The sequence below is a fragment of the Opisthocomus hoazin genome, chromosome 22, assembly GCF_030867145.1.
Source record: "Opisthocomus hoazin isolate bOpiHoa1 chromosome 22, bOpiHoa1.hap1, whole genome shotgun sequence".
NCBI classification, from domain to species: Eukaryota; Metazoa; Chordata; class Aves; order Opisthocomiformes; family Opisthocomidae; genus Opisthocomus; species Opisthocomus hoazin.
Window position 1 is genome coordinate 693,447 of NC_134435.1, and position 17,532 is coordinate 710,978.

Below are 17,532 nucleotides of genomic sequence, written 5' to 3' on the forward strand. Positions count from 1 at the left end.
GTGCTGATAGTAAACACATGCACTTGGCTTAGTGACACTGAAAGTACATTGCTGGAAAAAAAGAAAACGGTGAAAGTGAGACTCAGGCCAGCTTTGCTCCCCACCAGTCCCCCGAGCTCGCATGGGAAGCAGGGGCTGGGTCAGTGCCAGGACCACGGAAACGCTGGCTGCGAAGGCATGCCTGGGCGCGCGCTTTCTCACGCAGAAAACCACATTGTGGGAACAGAGGGTTACGGGACGGCCAGTTCTCCTTCAGAAGGACTCAACGACAGACTCTCTGGTGTTAAACAAGGACAAGGAGCACAGAAGAAGACCTTTGATTGCCTCAGGAGCGTCCAGAAAACAAACAGGGCTCATGTAAACGGCAAAAACAGGGCTTGTAAAGGAGGAGCACAAACGTGTGGGGATGGTGAGAGAATGGTTGCACAGCAAAATAAGGAAAAACATAAAAGGCATCAAGAACGAGTTATGGAAATATAGTAAAAATAAGAGAAACTCTGAAATGAAATGCATGCCTACTACTAACTGGGAAAAGTGAACAAACAACAGGATGCTGGGAGTCTGGAATAGTCTTTCCTCAGGAAGAAAAAGGGTGAGCCAGGAGGGCAGGCTGGAATAAATAACTGGAATCTCGGTAGGATGGGGTGTTTGTGATGTTAGGGCTGGCTGGAACTCACCCCTCTGTGCTTGGATGGATGGGCTGTTGCTTCCTCCAACCATGGCCACAACCTTCGTTTCTGCAGCTCCCCTTGGACACTTTCCTCCCACTCCCATGCTCTTTCAAACCCCAAAATTCAAATCTGTTTTCAGGTTTCCCTCTGAGCCTGGGTTTCTTTCCCATGGCTGTTTCCCGGAGCTTGCCGTGACCATTAACACAACCTCACCCCTCCCCTGACAGAGCAGGGCACTTGTATTCAGTTGTTGAAATTTGTTGCAAAACTTCTGTGGATCTAAGTGAATAACAATAATAATGCTTACATGCTTCTTCAGCATCCAAAAGTTATCCACAATTTTGGTCTTTGGTAGCTTGCTAGTAATTTTGAACACTCCCAAGGTAACATTGGTGTATTCCTTCACGGATGATTTGTGAAGGAATTACTGTAATGCTGGCGGCCCTTTGATCCGTACCACGTATTCCCCGCTACAGCTGCCCGCGCTCCTCCCGGGAAGGGCTCTGTGGCTCCGCGGGCTCGGGGGACCGGGGGAAGCGGGAGCCTCCAGCCCGGGTGCAGGCACAGGAGCCCTACGCCTGCCCCGGGAAGGGGCGAGGAGAGCGGCCCCCGGGTCCCCCGAGCCTCAGTGAAATCACCCCGGGTGACGGGCCCCCAAGGGACGGGTGGAACCACGAAGGGACGGGTGGAACCACGAAGGGACGCTGGGCTGGATGCGCCTTTCTGGCGGCGTAAGGAGGAAAAACAGTAATCACGCTGGACTCTTTCAGCGCCTGATGACTGACGTTTTCAAAATCGTGTGTTCTTTGTAACTGCCAAAATATTTTTTCTAATATTTTAATGCTCTGTTAACGGCAAAAGATCGATGCAATTTAAACAAAGTGGAGAAGGATTTAAAAGAGCCATAGCAATACAGAGCATTTTGTTTTGGAACCAGCTGAAATTAACTTGAAATTAAGTTTTTCAAGACCTTCAATTCATCAAAACAAATCACTCAATTCAAGATTTTTGTTTAAGGCCCAGGTTATTTTTTTTCTAAAGTCTGTCTTTGTTGCCTTTTTTAAAAATTTTGTTAGTCTGTTCAGATACTGAGCCAAAAATATCCCTTTGATTTTCGAGCTTTATTTAGGGCACAGACCAAGCCTTTATCTACCCACACGGAGCAACCAGCATGGTTTTTACTGTACAGGGCGCTTTCCCGCTTCGCAGACCTTTCACAAAATAGATCTTCAGGCTGAAGTTTTCAGAAAGACGTCCATCGGGGTCACCGTTTTTTAACGTGTTTGTAAGACGTAGGGAAGCCAAAGAAAAGCAGCTGAACCCGGGTGCAGCCAGCACCCAGCCGAGCCCGGGGAAACCCTCCCCGGGGTGCTCCTCGCTGCGCCTGGTGCTCAGGCACAGGCAGCTGCAGGCACATCTCGGATCTGATTTCTCTCTCAGGCTGGGGCTGGTTTCTGTCCACTCTTGGCTGCATAAGATCCTCTGCAAGGCATCTGTTTGGCTTATTTAAAGTAGGTTAATTGCAGTGGCAGAAACTGGGGTGCTAATTAAACCCAGTGATAAAGCCAAGGTGTGCCTGGAGGTAGCTTGCTCCGAGCTGAGGGCAGAGGGAGAGGCTTTCCCGGGTGAGGATGCGTTCCCGGGCATGTGGTGAGGAGGGACCTGATTTGTTTTGATGGATTTCTCTCCCGTTAGCATGTTCAGTGTCTCTCTGTTAATCCAAGGCAGCGTTTTATTTTAGTGGGGTGGTAGTGGCAGCAAAATGTTCGGCCAGATACTGCAAACGTTGGCACGCTCCCTAGCTGCAGGGTTCAGCGTCCGTCTTTAAATTCAGTTGGGAAAACACTGTGAGAAGCTGTGAAAAACTTAGCTAAAGGTTGTTGAAAGTTTGTGTAGAATATTTGCTGCCCAGTAGCAGAGAGGCAGCAAGTACAAAGAAGAAGCACGGCTGGTGAACGGCAAAGGCTCTTTCCCCGTGATGTCCTGCAGCTCTGCAGCTACAGCAGCAGTGCTAAATTAAATAAAAGGGAGAGAGGCGAGTCTTCCATGTGCTGCTGTGTGAAAGCCTCCAAAGTCAGTGGGAAGCCGATGCGGGGAGGAGCACCGCGCACACCGAATTGCCCACTGACCCTTTCCTGGCTGTCACGCAGACCGGGACCAAGGGGACGTTGTGCCAAGCCCTTTGGGCCAAGGGCAGCCAGTGCTTGTGAACCCAAACCTGCGTGGGTTTCGGGGCTGAGCAAATGCTTTTATGCTGCCTGCGGTGCCTTTGACTGCTGCCTTGCCTCTCCCAGAGAAGCCTTCCCCTTTCTCTCTGTTTTCTGGGGGGTTGTAGCTTTTTTCAATGCTGCCTCATTTTTTTCTCCTTTTTTCCCCCCTCTGTTTTGTTCTCCATAATGCCCAAGTGAGACAGGACCCTGCTGTCACCGTGGCCCCAGGAGGTATTCCAGGCCCTCCCAGTGGCCAGAGACCCCTCGCCGTGGGGCTGCCGGCGGAGCTGCCGGGAGAGCCCGGCTGAGAACACGCCGCAGGTCCGCTCCGGGCTGTGGAACCAGAAGCTCCCTCTCGCACCGGTGCAATATGGCGTGCGGTCCTTGGGTGAGATGCTTTTCTCTCCTTGGCCACTCTGCCAGAAGCGATGGTTGTGGCAGATGCACCTCAATGCCTTGTTCCCATTCTTAGTGGATTTGAGGCTGATAAGGGAGAAAAGATTTTTTTTTTTTTTTTACTATTTTTGGCATTTGGCATCAGCTGTGCTGGGGCAGCCTTCCAATACATCTGAGTCTCCCTCTGTACAAAACAAAGAAGCAAATTAAAAATATGTGCATGTGTGTGTGAGGAAGCAATTCAAAGCATCTCTTCATAGCTGGGAGAAATGCGCACTATAATTATCTTAAATGAGCTAGTTATAACTTCCTCGTTACTGGCAGTGGATTAATGTAAGACCACACACTCATAGCACTGGTATTTAAATCAAAAAGAAAAGAAAAAGAGAAAGTATGTGAGTCTGGCTGGGGTGGGGGATCACCAGGGAGAGACATTAAAGATTTTGAAGAAAGGAGGAAAGCCAAGCCAGGGAGCTCAGCGGAGAGGAGAGATTTCTGATGGGGGCTGGGAGCACCCGTAAACCTTGTCCCCAATGACTCCACTCAAAACCGCCCTGCGGAGCAGCTCGTGCCGCCGTGACAGCGTCTCTGCACGAGCGGCCGAGCTGCTGCCTGCGATGCCCCGGGGTGAGCGCAAAGTTGTGGCCACAAATGTCCCTGCACCTTGGATTCCTTTGCTCCTTCACCCATTGCCAAGCAGGGCTCAGCACCGGCGCCGACAGCGAGACACCGCTGACGACATCGGATGGGGTCCTGCTGCCTCCCAGCCGCCCTGGCTTCACCGGCACCTGTGACTGCGTAGGAGAGCACGCGGGGTGAGTGACAAATCAGTCCTCGGAATAGCTTCTTGCTGTCGACGTCCAGGGGTGCTGCCTCCTGACTTACTGCGTGCCGAAGGGAGAACAGCAGGAGCTGCTTCGGCAGGAGCCAGCCCCGGCGCGGTGCCCGCTGCGGACGTCCCGTCCCTGCACCGCTGCCCGGCAGCAGCGGTGACCTGGCCCCCGAGCCCGGCGTCTGCTGGCTCCGACAGCGGGGGCAGAGCCGTGGGGCGGAGGGGGCTGCTGGCAGATGCATCGGGAATGGCCTTGGGCGCGTTTGGACCTACATCCGCCTGGTTTCCCAGCTCTGATTTTCATAACTCCGCACATGGAATGCCCCGGAGCCGCTCTTCGCTGCGCCTCGTCCCTCGAAGGCAGCCAGCCGCCCCGAGCATGCGGCCTCCCCCCGCACCGGCCGACGGTCGCTGCAGTAAACACCAAGGGCCCGATCCTGATCTGGGTTTCATGGGTGTTGCCCACGTGCAGGGAGGCAGTGGCTCCCCAGGACCTTGCACAGGAGCACCGGCTCGGGCACGGGATGTCTGCGGAGCAGCGGGGCGCTGCCAGGGCTGCCCCAGCCTGGAGCAGAGCCGGGACGCTGCGAATGAGCGGTGACAAGCCAGGCCAGCCCCGGCTGTGCCACCTGCAAAGCCCGAGGGGACGGCGAGGGTGCCGAGGGGAGACGTGCTCGTCCCTGGCGCACGGTCCGCAGGGCCCTCGTGGGAGGCAGCCCCGTGCGAGCTCTGCCTTCCCCTCCCGCCCCCGGCACGGCGTTATTTGTGCAGAAGAGCTAAATAGCTGTGCTGTGCAGAGGCAGCGGCATTCCTGTAGCTACATGATTTCTGCAACACGTAACAGCCTCCCTGAGAGGAACAATTTATTTCTAGGATAGTGCCAGGAAGAGGAGAAATCCATTCCTGGATGTCTTCCAGTTTGATTTTCTCCCACTAGGTACCGTGGGTTCAGTTTGCAAGTGTTTTTTGGTTATTTTTTGTTCTGGAGCCTCCAGTTCCTTGGAGCAGGACTGGCGTTGGTTGGAGGGGACTGGCACGTGGCTGTGCTGCCCGGGGGGCATCGGGGTGCTGGGGCCAGGATTCGAGGGCACTTGCTCTCCAGGGAAACATGTCAGATTGGATCCCGCAAGCCTCTAAACTCCATCGCGCTGGCTCTGCCCCTGGGTAGCAGGAGTCCAAGTACAGCCTAAATATTAAACGACACTGAGGTGCTCGAAAGAACCTCCCTCCCAGAGAAAGCTGTGGAGCAAAGAAGAGTCAGTTCCGAAGGATGGAGGCAGCTCTCCCTACCCACCCTATCTCATTTTCTTTAAAGCGCTGCACGGTGTAGAGAGGTGGCCTGCGATAGGTGCGGGCACATTCCATTGCCCAAGATCCACACGTGAGCACCAGAGGTGTGGCTGAAGAAACGTTCGGGCGTGTTTGCTCTTGGCTGTGGCCCGGGGTGACCCGTCCGTCTCCGCACAGAGATGTCTGCACCTTCAGCGCAGGGCCGGGCCGTTCCACCGCACGCGTGCGAGTATCCAGGCTATCCCAGGTCCACAGGAAACGCAAAGCCCATGTCAGGTGCTGCCGTGCAGGCGGCTGGGGCGGGGGCACCGGTCCCTGTCACCAGTGCCGCAGCGATCCCGGCCCCGGAGAGCGGGTGGTCTAAGGACATTGTGCAGGTGAGGGTGGGCTGATGGTGGAAATGCCATCCCTGCTTTACCGTGGGGACTGTGCTGGGAGGGGTGGGTGTGAATGACTTGCCTGGAGGCAGCCAGTGACTCCGGGACAGGTCTGAGAGCATGACACGGGCCAGGCTCCCCATGAGCAGTGATTTCATAGAATCATAGGATGCTTTGGGTGGGAAGGGACCTTTAGAGGCCATCTAGCCCAGCCCACCTGCCGTGAGCACGGACATCTTCAACGGGATCAGGTTGCTCAGAGCCCCATCCAGCCTGGCCTTGAATGTTCCCAGGGATGGGGCATCGACCACCTTGCTGGGCAACTTGTGCCAGGGTTTCACCCCCCGCAGTGTAAAAAATTTCTACCTTATATCCAGCCTAAATCTCCCCTCCCTTAGTTCAGAACCATCACCCCTTGTCCTATTGCAACAGACCTTGCTAAAAAGCCTGTCCCCATCCTTCTCACAAGCCCCTCCAGGCACTGGCAGCTGCTCTGAGGTCTCCCCACAGCCTTCTCCTCCCCAGGCTGAGCAGCCCCAGCTCTCCCAGCCTCTCCTCCCAGCAGAGGGGTTCTAGCCCTCGCATCATGGCTGGGGCCTCCTCTGGCCCTGCTCCCACAGCTCCAGCTCTGCCCTGTGCTGAGGGCTCCAGAGCTGGGCGCAGGGCTCCAGGATTTACGCAGCAGGAGTGGAGAGGTGGTTGTTATCTGCAGAGTGACGCCAAAGGACACGTTGGCTTTTCACAGAGATAATCAACGACAAGCGCCATCCCTTTTGATTACTGACTTTCTGCAAGCCGCCCTCAGCATCCTGCCAGCGGCTGCCTGCGTTCCGGTGGGATGAATGAGCCCCGCATCGCCTCCTTTGCGCACTCAGCCAGCGCCTTGTCAGGGCTCTTTAGGATCCAGTCGGATGAAAAGAGCTATTTGAATGTAAATTAATTGCCATTACGATTCTGTTTTTCTGCTTTTCGGCAGAGGAGATAACTTCAGCCTTGTCACAGAGAACAAAACCATCAAAAGTGAACGTGTCATTCCAAGCTCTTCGTGTAATTATATTCTGAGACTCCGACAGCTGGCTGCTTTCTGCATCGTTTCTCCCCCGAGGAGGATCGCTCCCCTCTTCCAAGCGCAAGCGGACGCGCGCACCGCAGAGCGTGGCCGGTGCCCGCCTGCTCACGCTGCACCGGAGCGGCTGCCCCACCGAGCCCCCGCCCCGGGGCTGGCGGTGCGGGGCTGGCTGCGTGCGGGAACACCGAGTCACGGGTGTCAGTGTGATTTACGGACCGGAGAGGTGCAAAGCCACTGCGGGAGCAGGTACCGGAGCCTGCCGCCAAGCCTGCTGGGGCCGGCTTCGTGCTGCTCCGGCCACTGTGGCCAGGGCGATGGCAGCGGTGGCCGGGAGCCCTGGCACTGCCCGCTCACTGACACCCCTCTGATGTACCACCAAGGTGGGCATCGAGCTTTTCGGCACATCCAAACTCTGCCTATCGTCACTCTGGCTTTGTGCCACAGATGTGAAACGGAAAACGGGGAAAACGATGAAGAAAACACAGGACAGCTTTTGTCACGGGGAGGCTGAGTGGGTGCTGCTCCAGCCCCGCAGGCGCCCGGCCCCGAGGGCAGCGCCCGGCCCAGCTGCGGGGCAGGACGGTGCCGTGCCGTGCTCTGCCGGTGTGGAGCCACAGCAGAGACTCGGACGGGCAGGAGCAGAGCCACGGCACGTGCGGCGCAGCAGCTGGGCCCCAGCGTGGCTTCGTCTTGCAGATGCCCGCTCCTTGGCGCTCCTGGCAGCGGCCGGCACGGGGCACGGCAGGGCAACAGCGGGGACCAGGGACCGGCGCGTGCGAGCTGCGGTGTCTGCACGGAACCTCTTCACGCCTCCTCCACTTGCGGCTGCTGCTATCAGACGCTGTCTCTGCTGCAGTCAGCAGTCTCGGGCAGCGGTTAAGCTGTGTGTCATGGTTTTAAGCCGCACGGAAAACAAACTGTGTCAGCCCTCGGCGTGCCCGGTCATGATGCTCTGCCTCAGCACCGCGTTCTCAGAAGTGGCTGTTTACCAGGCACGGAGGAAACCTGCGTCCCGCTCCCTCCTCCGTCTGCTCCTGAGCCCTCTCCCTGCTGATGGACGGCCCTCCCTGCGCAGGCAAAGGGAGCGTGGCACCACCGTCAGCTGGTGCTGGGCCGGGAGCGGGGCTCGGGACGGCTCTGGGCCGGGAGCGGGGCTTGGGACGGCGCTGGGCCGGGAGTGGGGCGAGGGACGGTGCTGGGCCGGGAGCGGGGCGAGGGACGGCGCTGGGCCGGGAGCGGGGCTCGGGACGGCACTGGGCCAGGAGCGGGGCTCGGGACGGCGCTGGGCCGGGAGCGGGGCGAGGGACGGTGCTGGGCCGGGAGCGGGGCGAGGGACGGCGCTGGCCACCCCCGGTGCCTGTGCTGCGTCCCTGCCGCCAGTCAGCGCTGCCAGGGCCCTGCGCCATCGGATTGCCCAACCACCCAGGACTGAGTTTTCACGTTGTTTCAGGGAAGTGCTTAATTAGTGACGGTACATCTCTCCATTAGCCTGCCGCCTCCGCTTTGCAGCCATTTTGGTGGTAACTTAATGACTGTCACGCAGCGATGGCCGCCAGCTGGGCCCTGCCTCGCCATCCGCCTGGCCTTGGGCGTCCTCCTCCTGCCCTGGCCTGGGGCTGGAGAGCGGAGCCGCGCTCCCCTCCCTGCGTTCCTGTTTCCTGGGGAGACCGACCCGCCCCGGCCCAGCTGGGCAGGACGCGGGCCGGCGCGGGTCCCGACAGGCGAGGCTTGCTCTTCCCTGCCTGCGAACCCGTGAGGAGTTGTGGGCCCGCCGGTCGATCAGGGCCCGAAGGACATCCTCTTCCAGGGGTTGGATTGCCAAAGGACACGCGCTTGTCTCTTAAAATCTGCCTCCTAAATGGTGTCCCCTGTGCTGGCATTAAAACGACGTGGAGGTTCCCCACATCAGGGCAAACTCAAATATCCACTTACAAACTCCCAAGGGAAAGATTTTGTGAAACAAAAGGTCACGGTTCTCTGTTCATTTGCACAGTGCCTCACACGGTGGAGTCCTGGTGCTAAGTGGAGCCTGAACGCCTGAAAATTAATAACAGCAGAACAAAGTCCAGCATCTGAGAGCAAGCACTGAGGTTCTCCTTGTGAGCAGGGCAGAGGAGAAGTGAAGGAGAGCAAGACAAGGCTTGGAGGGCAGCAGCGAACGGGGCTTCTCCCTGCCAAGACCCAGCCTCCCCTCTCTCGGGTGTTTTCCAGGTCCAGCCCCGGCGCGTCGGCAGAGCTGCGAGGGAACGCGCCTCGCCTCTCCCTCCCTCCGGAGCAGGAATTACCAACTCAGGCCAACGACCAGCGTCGTGGGCCCGGGGACGGCGGCCAAACACCGGCGGGGAAACTGCGAGAAGAGGAGGACGCTCAGACTTTCAGCCTCCTCGCTGACCACGATACTTAGCAGGTGAAGACGCAGGCTGAGAAATGCTGCTGTTCTATTCCTGACTTGCCATCTGAGCCTGACTCATTGCCTTGGTAACAAATTAAAACACTTTTATGTGTACCTAATTTTGTAAAACCAGGGAAACTGGCTCCTGCTGTTGGCCGTGGAGGTCCCTCAGCTTTCCCCCGCCCGCGGTATCGCCCGGCAGCAGCCCCAAGCCCTGCCTCGGGCCGTGGCAGAGCTGCCGGTGCTCGGCAGCGTGGTTCAGTGGCACTTTGGGCAGCACCGTGCGGCTCAGGGAGTCGCGGCGACAGGAGCCAGCATCGGTGTGACCCACAGGGAGATGGCCGGGGGCCTCTCTGCGAAAAAGAACGATAAATACCGCTGTGTGTCTTCCAGGCACCGGTAACAAGGTCAGCCGGGAATTGCCATGCCTGTTGCTGTTTGCCGGGCGCCCTACCGAGGAGCCTTGCTCACCCATCGAAAGCACAGAGGAGAGTTCGCCGGTAACCAAAACAGACTTCAACCACGCACCCACGCCAGCCCTCTGCAAAGCCGCCCGTCACGCCATCCCATCCTGGCTTGAGTAACACAGTGCCGCCTCGCAATTACAGCGCAACTGGGCGTTCCATCCTTCATCCCACCACAACGGCAGTTTCGTTTTAAGCTTTCTGTAGAGAGCCTGACGTAACGCTCATCCCCTGACGCCAAGGCTGTGGTTCTGCCTTGCGCCCCTCTCCAAAAGAAATGAGTGAACGGCTGGGGCTCCTGGTGTGTGTAACCCCGACTCTTCCTCACGGCCGCAGCAATGCCTACAGCTCCTGCCAAGCTTCCTGCCCCTGTGCTCTCCAACCTGTTGTTGTGGCACACACCGCTTTTGGGGTGTGCATTGTCAGGCAGTCTACATCGAGGTGACTTCGCTCTCTCTTTCCAGTAGACAAAAGTGCTAAAACTACACGCAGAGGAGAAAAAAGGCATACGGTGGTATCCTGCACGAGGTGCCAGCCAGCACCGCGGAACCAGTTCCTTGGGTCACACTCAGCATTTTTTAGAATGAGACAAGCCCTGATGGGATGCGGCTGCGGAGGAGAACTGGGGCAAGCCCTGTCTCCCGGAAGGCCATAGGGTCGCACAGAATTTTCAGCCAAAGCAAGCGGCTCCGTTTCCAGCTGAGGGACCCTGCGGCACAAGCAGCCACCACCCAGAGCAGCTGCTGGGCGAGAGGGTGCTCCCTGTCTCCGGTGGAGAAGGAGCCCGTGCCTCCTCCTACGGCCGAGCCAGCGTGCCCATGCAGTCCCCGGGCTGCTAACGTCTGCTCGGCGCCGGTCCGGCCCCAGTGCTGCGACTTGTGCTACGAGGCCCTTACTGCGACTGCACAGGAACCGCTGGGTTCTTCAGGGGGGTCGGGAGGGTGGTTTGCACAGCGAGTGGGCCAGGAAAGGGGTTTGCTCCTGCTGGGTGCAAACGTGAAGGTTTCTTTGAATAAGGTTTTGAAAAGACCCAGCAATCCAAGTCCTGTCTGTCAAATTCAGAAAGGAGCTGGAGGTGCTTCTGGAGGAGAAGAGAATACCAAGACACAGGCACTATATATAGACGTCCGTGTGAAGGTGGCGACGTTGGAGTGCAGCGTATTTTTATCCCGATAGAGGTGTGATCTGTCTCTCTCCCGTGAAATGCTGGAGGGGGGTGTTACAGCACTCGCTTCATGCGAAGAGAAAATAGCCAAAGTCACAGTTAAATTTGTGTGGTCTGTGTTTCCAAAGGCAAGCTGGCGTACCCGGAATTTTTCTCCTCTGGCTCACTGCCCTGTATTTGTTGCATGACAAAGTTCATCATCCAAGTAGCTGTTTAGTGGCCTGGACGGATTTTTGCCGTGTGTACGGTACGGTTCAGGTCTGCTGCTCATCAGAGAAGTACGGGAGCTGTGCGCATGCCTCAGCACACACGATCTTTCTGCTCTCTCCCCAGCGGCAAAGCCGCGTTCAGCGTACGCTGGGGCTGAAGCCAGATAAGAAAGATGCTTCAGCACAGGACGTAACCACATCTGGCACATGCCAGGGGCGGTTCCGAGGAGTTCAAAGGCTTCAGCGCAGATTAGTTACGCATTCACCTCCTAGCAAATCCTTTTATTCTTAAATTCCAGACAGTTTATTATGTGGAGATCCTGAAAATCCAAAGTTCCCGTCCTCTCGGCACAGGTGACGCCAGGCGCCCCGGGAGCAGCTCCCGGCAGCGCGGGTGCCGCTGTGCAGCACTGCCGGAGCCCGGCGCCGCGGCACAGCCCGGGCATCGCCGCGCGCCCGTCTGCCCCAGCCCGCGCGCGTGCCCCCCGCCGCGCTAGCACCTGGGAACGGGATTCAAAGGCGGTTTAAATGCGGGCAGAGAAGAAATAGTTTGGGATGGGTTGTAACTAGAATAATCCCTGGTTTTTAAGGACTGGCTCCGTGGAATGCCTGACTGGAAACGGAGTATTTTATTACTGCTAATTCAGCAGCTCCGCTGTGGCCTGCTCGCACTTCCCTCTCGGAATGATACGAGTTCTTGGCTCGCATGGTGATGAGGGTATTTATTTTACTTTTTTGTCTCATGAGGATGAAGAGGAAAAAGCTGGCAAGGAAACATCTCTGCTGAGAAGAGAAACTTTGATCAAACTTGTGAAGCTCTTAAGTTCCAAGGAGTAAAGGAAATTTATTTATGGAACAGCTTCTTTGGTAAAAACAAAACACGGCTTGTGCCCTGCTCTTGATGGCGTATCTGGCTGCAGCGCAGCACGGTGCACGTTAGTTTTACTCGCTTTGTAGCACAAAGGGGTGTGTAGCATCAGCGGTAATTAGCAGTCTGTGCAGGCTGGGGCAGTCTTTCTTCGGAGAGCACACGACCTTCCACTGCAGCTGCAAGCGGACACCGCGTTTAGGAGTGCTCAGGAAAGCAGCCGTGGTGGGATGATTACCTGCGGTGGAGCAGGCTTGCGTGGCAGCCGTTCTCACTGTGATTCTTGGCAAAAAGCATCTGCTCCGCGGATCGAATCGTTCGGAGGCCTCTGCTCGCCCAGATCACCTCCGACGAATACCCTGAAACCCCAGCACTCCACGGTGCGCGGAGACGACAAGCCCTGCTGATTCCTGCCTCGTCTCGCTTCCAGCGAAGCGCTGCCATCACCGGGTGCCGGTGCCGGGGGCCGCACGCACGGGTATCCCGCTGCGGCACCTAAAGGGACGCCCGGTCCCGTCTGCGTGCGTTGAAATCCACCAAACCCAAAACGCCACGAACACATTGCATTCCTCACCTGGCAGCCGAGGATGCCAAAGTGTTTTATAATTAATTAACTAATTAAGTCTAAGAGCATTTCAGTGTAGGTTGTCTCACCAGAGAGGCGGAGGAAGTCAAAGGGCTATCTCAGCGCTGTGCCCGCAGCCGCAGCCCTCTCGCTCCCCGCTGCTGCCCTGTCCCAGGAGTTTGGTCTTAAAGCACTTCGGGGAGCTGCAGACTGACGGATGTTGCCATCAGACAATGTCAACAACAAGTTTCTGCTTGTCCTGCGAACCAGTCACAGAGAAGCCAAGCAGATGAGCGTGTTTGTGCTTTTTTCTCCGTGGCTGGGGGAGTCCAGCTGGAAGAAGCACAGACGTCATTTCCAGCCGAAATGCCACCCGGGGTGCCTGGCTGGGAACTGCCGCAGTCCCTCGCGCAAACGGCATCAGCAGCTCCCCAGGCTCATTTCGTCTAAGCTAAAGCGTATTTTCTGGGCATAGAGGTGCGTGCGGGAGAAGTGGATCACAGAATCACAGAATCACAGAATCATTAAGGTTGGAAAAGACCTCTAAGAGCATCAAGTCCAACCATCAACCCAACACCGCCATGACTACTAACGGATGGCCTCTTCCAGGCCGGCTTTCTCGCATCGCCCGCCCGGCGCAGGCACTACCTGTGCGCGGGCACGCTCGCTGCGCGACCAGCTCCGGGGAAGGGGACCCAGTTCGTGGGTGTCAGGGCCACGCTGCTGCACTTCCCGGAGGGAAATCTGAGAGAGGAGCTCCCGAGAGACGCCGGGCTTTGGTGTGTGATCCACCCGAGATGACCTATCGACACCACAGAGATTCCCTGGGAGACGCGCAGCGGCTCGTGCCCGCAGGACACAGGGGTTCCTCCGCAGCGGCACCCGCGCGGACGCACCGCTACCGCGCACGGGCGAGACGCCCTGTCCCTCGGCTGCCTGGAGGCTGATCGCTCTGCGACTCCGGAAAACGCGCTGAGGTTTAACAGCTGTTTGAGCCAAGCTTTTGAATGTTATGAGAAGCTTTGTAGAGACATTGTGCAGAAGAACAGTTCAGGTGGGAGAAATGGCAAGCCAGGAATGTAACGCAGGACAAGCGAAGCCATCATCAGTCTCTACCCCAAACTCCGAGCCAAGCTCCTTTAGCAGGTCTCATACCATGTTCTCACTACTACAGAAAAGCTTTTGTACTGTACAAGAAAAGGACAGAAACAACCTAGAATTTTAAAATTAGCCTAGTAAAACATCCCTAGACAAAGTTAGTAAGTCAAGTTTAATATTTTTGATTAGCAAACGTCAAAGTATTTTCCCAGGGACATGACCATCCTTAGGCGCTCTCCTTTCTTTTCAACGGCTGCGGAAACTGAGGTGCAGTGATGGAAAATACCTTCCTCCACCTCTAACAGTTACAGCTTTGCAATTACTGATTTAATTGCTATTGGTCAAAAATCAGTATATTGCCTGAAAGTTGAAGCGCCTGAAATACCACCACCCCCCCCCCCCACCCCCCCCAAGTCAGGAAGCACCTGGAAACTCCCGGGGAAAAGAGCTGCTGTGAAGTTTTTGTAAGGAGAGGGGCAAGCTGGGTTTGTCTCAGCCTGAGAGTCAGTGCAATTACTGCTGGGATGAACTCAAAACAGTCAAATACCACAAGGAAACAGCAGCCAGATTTGCAAACAAAACGATCTCTCTTACTTCAAACATTTCTGCAATACTCCTAACAGGAAAGTTTCGCAGCTCTTGGCACACAAGAATAAAGCTCTCTATGCTCCCGGACAGAGTAAAGAACGTGGCCCCTCCTTACCCCATCCATGTGGATCCTGGGGTTTGTCGCCAGCCGGTGCTGGTGGAGCGGCAGCGCCCGGGGGCCTCTCCTGATGGAGGCGGGGGACGACAGGACCCCTGACCTCTGGATCGAGCCAAACCTGGCAGCGTTTTGTCCACACCTGACTCCATCCAGCAGGCGAATGAGGAACAGGTTGGAGGGCAGCTGCTCGATGCTGCAGAGCACCAGGGTCCTGCACTCGGGGCACCTGAGCTCCTTCTGGGATTTCAGGATCCTCTGCAGACAGGGCTTGCAGAAGGTGTGCTGGCAGGGCAGCACCTTGGCTGTGGCGTCGAGCTTTTCAAAGCACACAGGACACTCCAGCAGGTCAAGGAGAGCTAGATCATCCATCTTCTGTCACGAGCGGGGCTGGAGCCATCCACACGCCGTGTGCACCGGAGCGGGCTGAGACGCCTTCCTGCGGCTGCGAGAGCCGCACCACGATCCCGGGCTCAGGCAGCTGTCCTGCGCGGAGGGAGAGGGAGGAGGGAAACAGAGCAGAGCTCGACTGCCGGAGTATGAAATACATCCCACCTACATTGCAAAGCAGTGCCTCACCAGCCAATTTGCAAATGTATACTTTGCGCTCCCGTCCAAGTTTGACGTGAGTCACTTGTGACTCAGCGCGCGCGAGGGGACGGCGTGCGGGCCGACGCCGGAGGCAGGGGCCCCGGGTCCCGCTCGCCGAGCAGACAGACCCCGGGGCTCGGCCGGGGCGAGCTGGCAGCAGCGGGGCAGGCGAGCTCAGCCCGCTCACGCTGTCCCCAAGGCTGTCCTTCCTGCTCCCTGGTCTGCGGGTCATGACTGACACGACCGTGGACAACGTACCAGCGCAGGAGACGAGTGTCCCCGGGGAGCATCAGACTGGACCTCTTCACACTCGGCTGCGGCTGAACGCAGCCGCTCGCCGCGCACATCCCTCGCACACCCACTCGCCGCCTCGTTCTTCAGATCGGTCCCAATTAGGCTCGCTCGCCACCCGCTTTGCCAGCAGTTCTATAAAAAGCCCTTCAAACACCAACCCTCTCGGAGGTACCTGGCAGAGACGCGCGGCACTCCGCCGTGCCGTCCGCGCCCAGTTTGGCTGCCTCAGCTCTCTGAAGCAGCCCAAGATGATTATTCCTCCCACAGCCCGCAGTCACTCAACCGGCTCAGCTCCCCGGCGCTGCACGCCGGCTCAGACCCAAGCGCGCACCGCGCTCAGATTCAAGCCCGGGCTTGCGGCAGCCGTGCGGCCCCGCAGTGCAACCGGGACGCCCTGCACCCGCCGCAGGCCGGGGTCCGAGGGGAGCCGTCACTGGGGGGCTGCCAGGCCTGGAACGGCCTCAGCTTGCTGTGCCTGCTGCTTGAAACGGGGAGCGACTGCTGCGGCCGCTCGTTCCTACGGATGCTGGACTCGACAGCAACCGCTCCTTGGGACGCGAGGGAGAAACCGAAAAGCGTGCGCTTGTTGGCAGGGCCGGGGCTGGCTTTCAGCGCCGTCACCATGGGCTCAGCAGCCCCCAGCTGCTCCCGCTGCCGGGCTGCCGGGCAGTGGGTTCTGTGCCGGGGTGAGACAGCCGCAGCGGGGTGCCCAGCGGTCCGGCTCCCGCGCTGCTCCCGCGGGAAGCGTGCCCACGCGCCGCAGCACGTCCCACGCCGGCGACAGCAGCGAGGGTCTGGCACGGGCACCTTCTCGCCCCGGCGAGGCACCGGACGGGGCATGGGAAGGCCGGGGGCATTTCGTGGTATCTGAAATTTGCATTCGCGTTATCAGCTGAATTCCTATCTCGAGGCCTGCCTTGCTCGCACATACTGAGGTGTTGCCTAACGAGAGAGCAGTAGCTGTAGTGGAGATCCAAGATAGTTTTCCTTACAACCCCTGCCATACCTCAGTTGTGTGTTTACAGCCTACGAGTACTACGAACATCAGCAGAGAGGACTGTAAACCTGAAGGAATGGTTTCTACTCGATCCTCTCACAGATAATGCCGTCAGACAGCACACACGTCCCTCCCGTTTCTCAGGAGTCTTTCAGAGTGGAAGTGGTTAATATGTGTCTTAAAAAGTTCTTCCACGCAGATCATGATTTTGTTAAAACAAAGTTTCTTCTTTTTCTTTCTTTTTTTTTTTCCCCCCCCCCCAAATGCTGGCCATTTGGCTATATGAGAATGTTGACAAACACCTTCGGGATCATGCAAGAAACCAATGACCTCACTCTGTTTCATCTCAAGTTTCCTTTGGCTTTGGTATTTCTTTGTAGTCTGTCCTATGGTGATTTGTGCTTGGCTGACGGAGTGCACACTTTTTAATGAATGATGTTGCAAATAACATCATCTCATCTACCGGCCTTTTTAAATGCAATGCGTGACAGAAACCATACTGAAAACAAAGGGTTTGAAGGTTGTTTTTCTTTTTTACATATTCTTCCCTCTTTCTACTCTGTGATTAACACTCGTCGTATTTCCATCTGATTAGAAAGGAAACAATTATGAAACATCTCGCAGTGGGCAAGCGGTGGGAAATGAAGTTGGCCGGCTGGTTTTGGGCACGCCAGTTAATGCTGATCTCCGATCCAATCTGGTTTGCGAGTCCTGCTTCAGTTTTTCCTACACTTTGAGGCCAGCCCGCTTCAGTCGTGCTACAAAACAGCAGGCGGGACTGCAGCTCTGCCCGGGAGAACCCTGTGTTTCGCAGCGTGGCGTTCCCAGCGAATTCCCAAGGGAAATGAGCGGCTGCTGCCCCTGGGGCACCTGGGGAGGGCCCGGGCCGGGGGACCCCGCGGTGCTGAGCACCCTCGGGGGTCCGGGGCGATGCGGGCGCCCAGGGCAGCAGCGACGCGGGGTCTCCCGGAGGGGCTGGGTCGTGCCCGTCTCATTGCAGCGTGTGGCGGTGGGGACCATCTCCCACGGCTGCCAGCGAGCGCGGGGCAGGGACGCGGGCTGCTTCCGGCCAGGACTTCCGAAAGCTCCTGGTGCAGCACAGCGAGGCTCTGATCTCGATTGCAGTCTCCGCGTTCTGCTGCAATATAAAAGCCGACGATGCTCACACTTAGCATTTATATAACACTTCAGATCTTCAAAGCGCTTTCCAAATGCCAATTCACCTGTGGAACACCCCTCGGGCTAAGCATCACCCCCATTTCACAGGGAGAAAACCAGGAGACAAGGCCCCACAGCAGCTCAATGTCCAATTCGGGGTCAGGGTGTGCGGCTTTCCTGGTT

The 17,532-nt window shown here is 57.3% G+C and overlaps 1 protein-coding gene across 4 annotated transcripts in view; it reads right to left on the reverse strand.

Moving 5' to 3' along the window:
• Positions 1 to 15,188, reverse strand: part of SH3RF2 (SH3 domain containing ring finger 2) — a 44,745-nt gene extending 29,557 nt beyond the window's left edge. For all 4 annotated transcript variants that reach the window (XM_075441542.1, XM_075441541.1, XM_075441540.1 and 1 more), the window contains exons 1-2: positions 15,159 to 15,188; positions 14,310 to 14,795 (exon numbers count right to left, since the gene is read on the reverse strand). In XM_075441542.1, coding sequence (XP_075297657.1) covers positions 14,310 to 14,681 — 372 coding nt within the window. In that variant the 5' untranslated portion in view covers positions 14,682 to 14,795; positions 15,159 to 15,188. The remainder of the gene's footprint in view (positions 1 to 14,309; positions 14,796 to 15,158) is intronic.
• Positions 15,189 to 17,532: the final 2,344 nt, after the last annotated feature.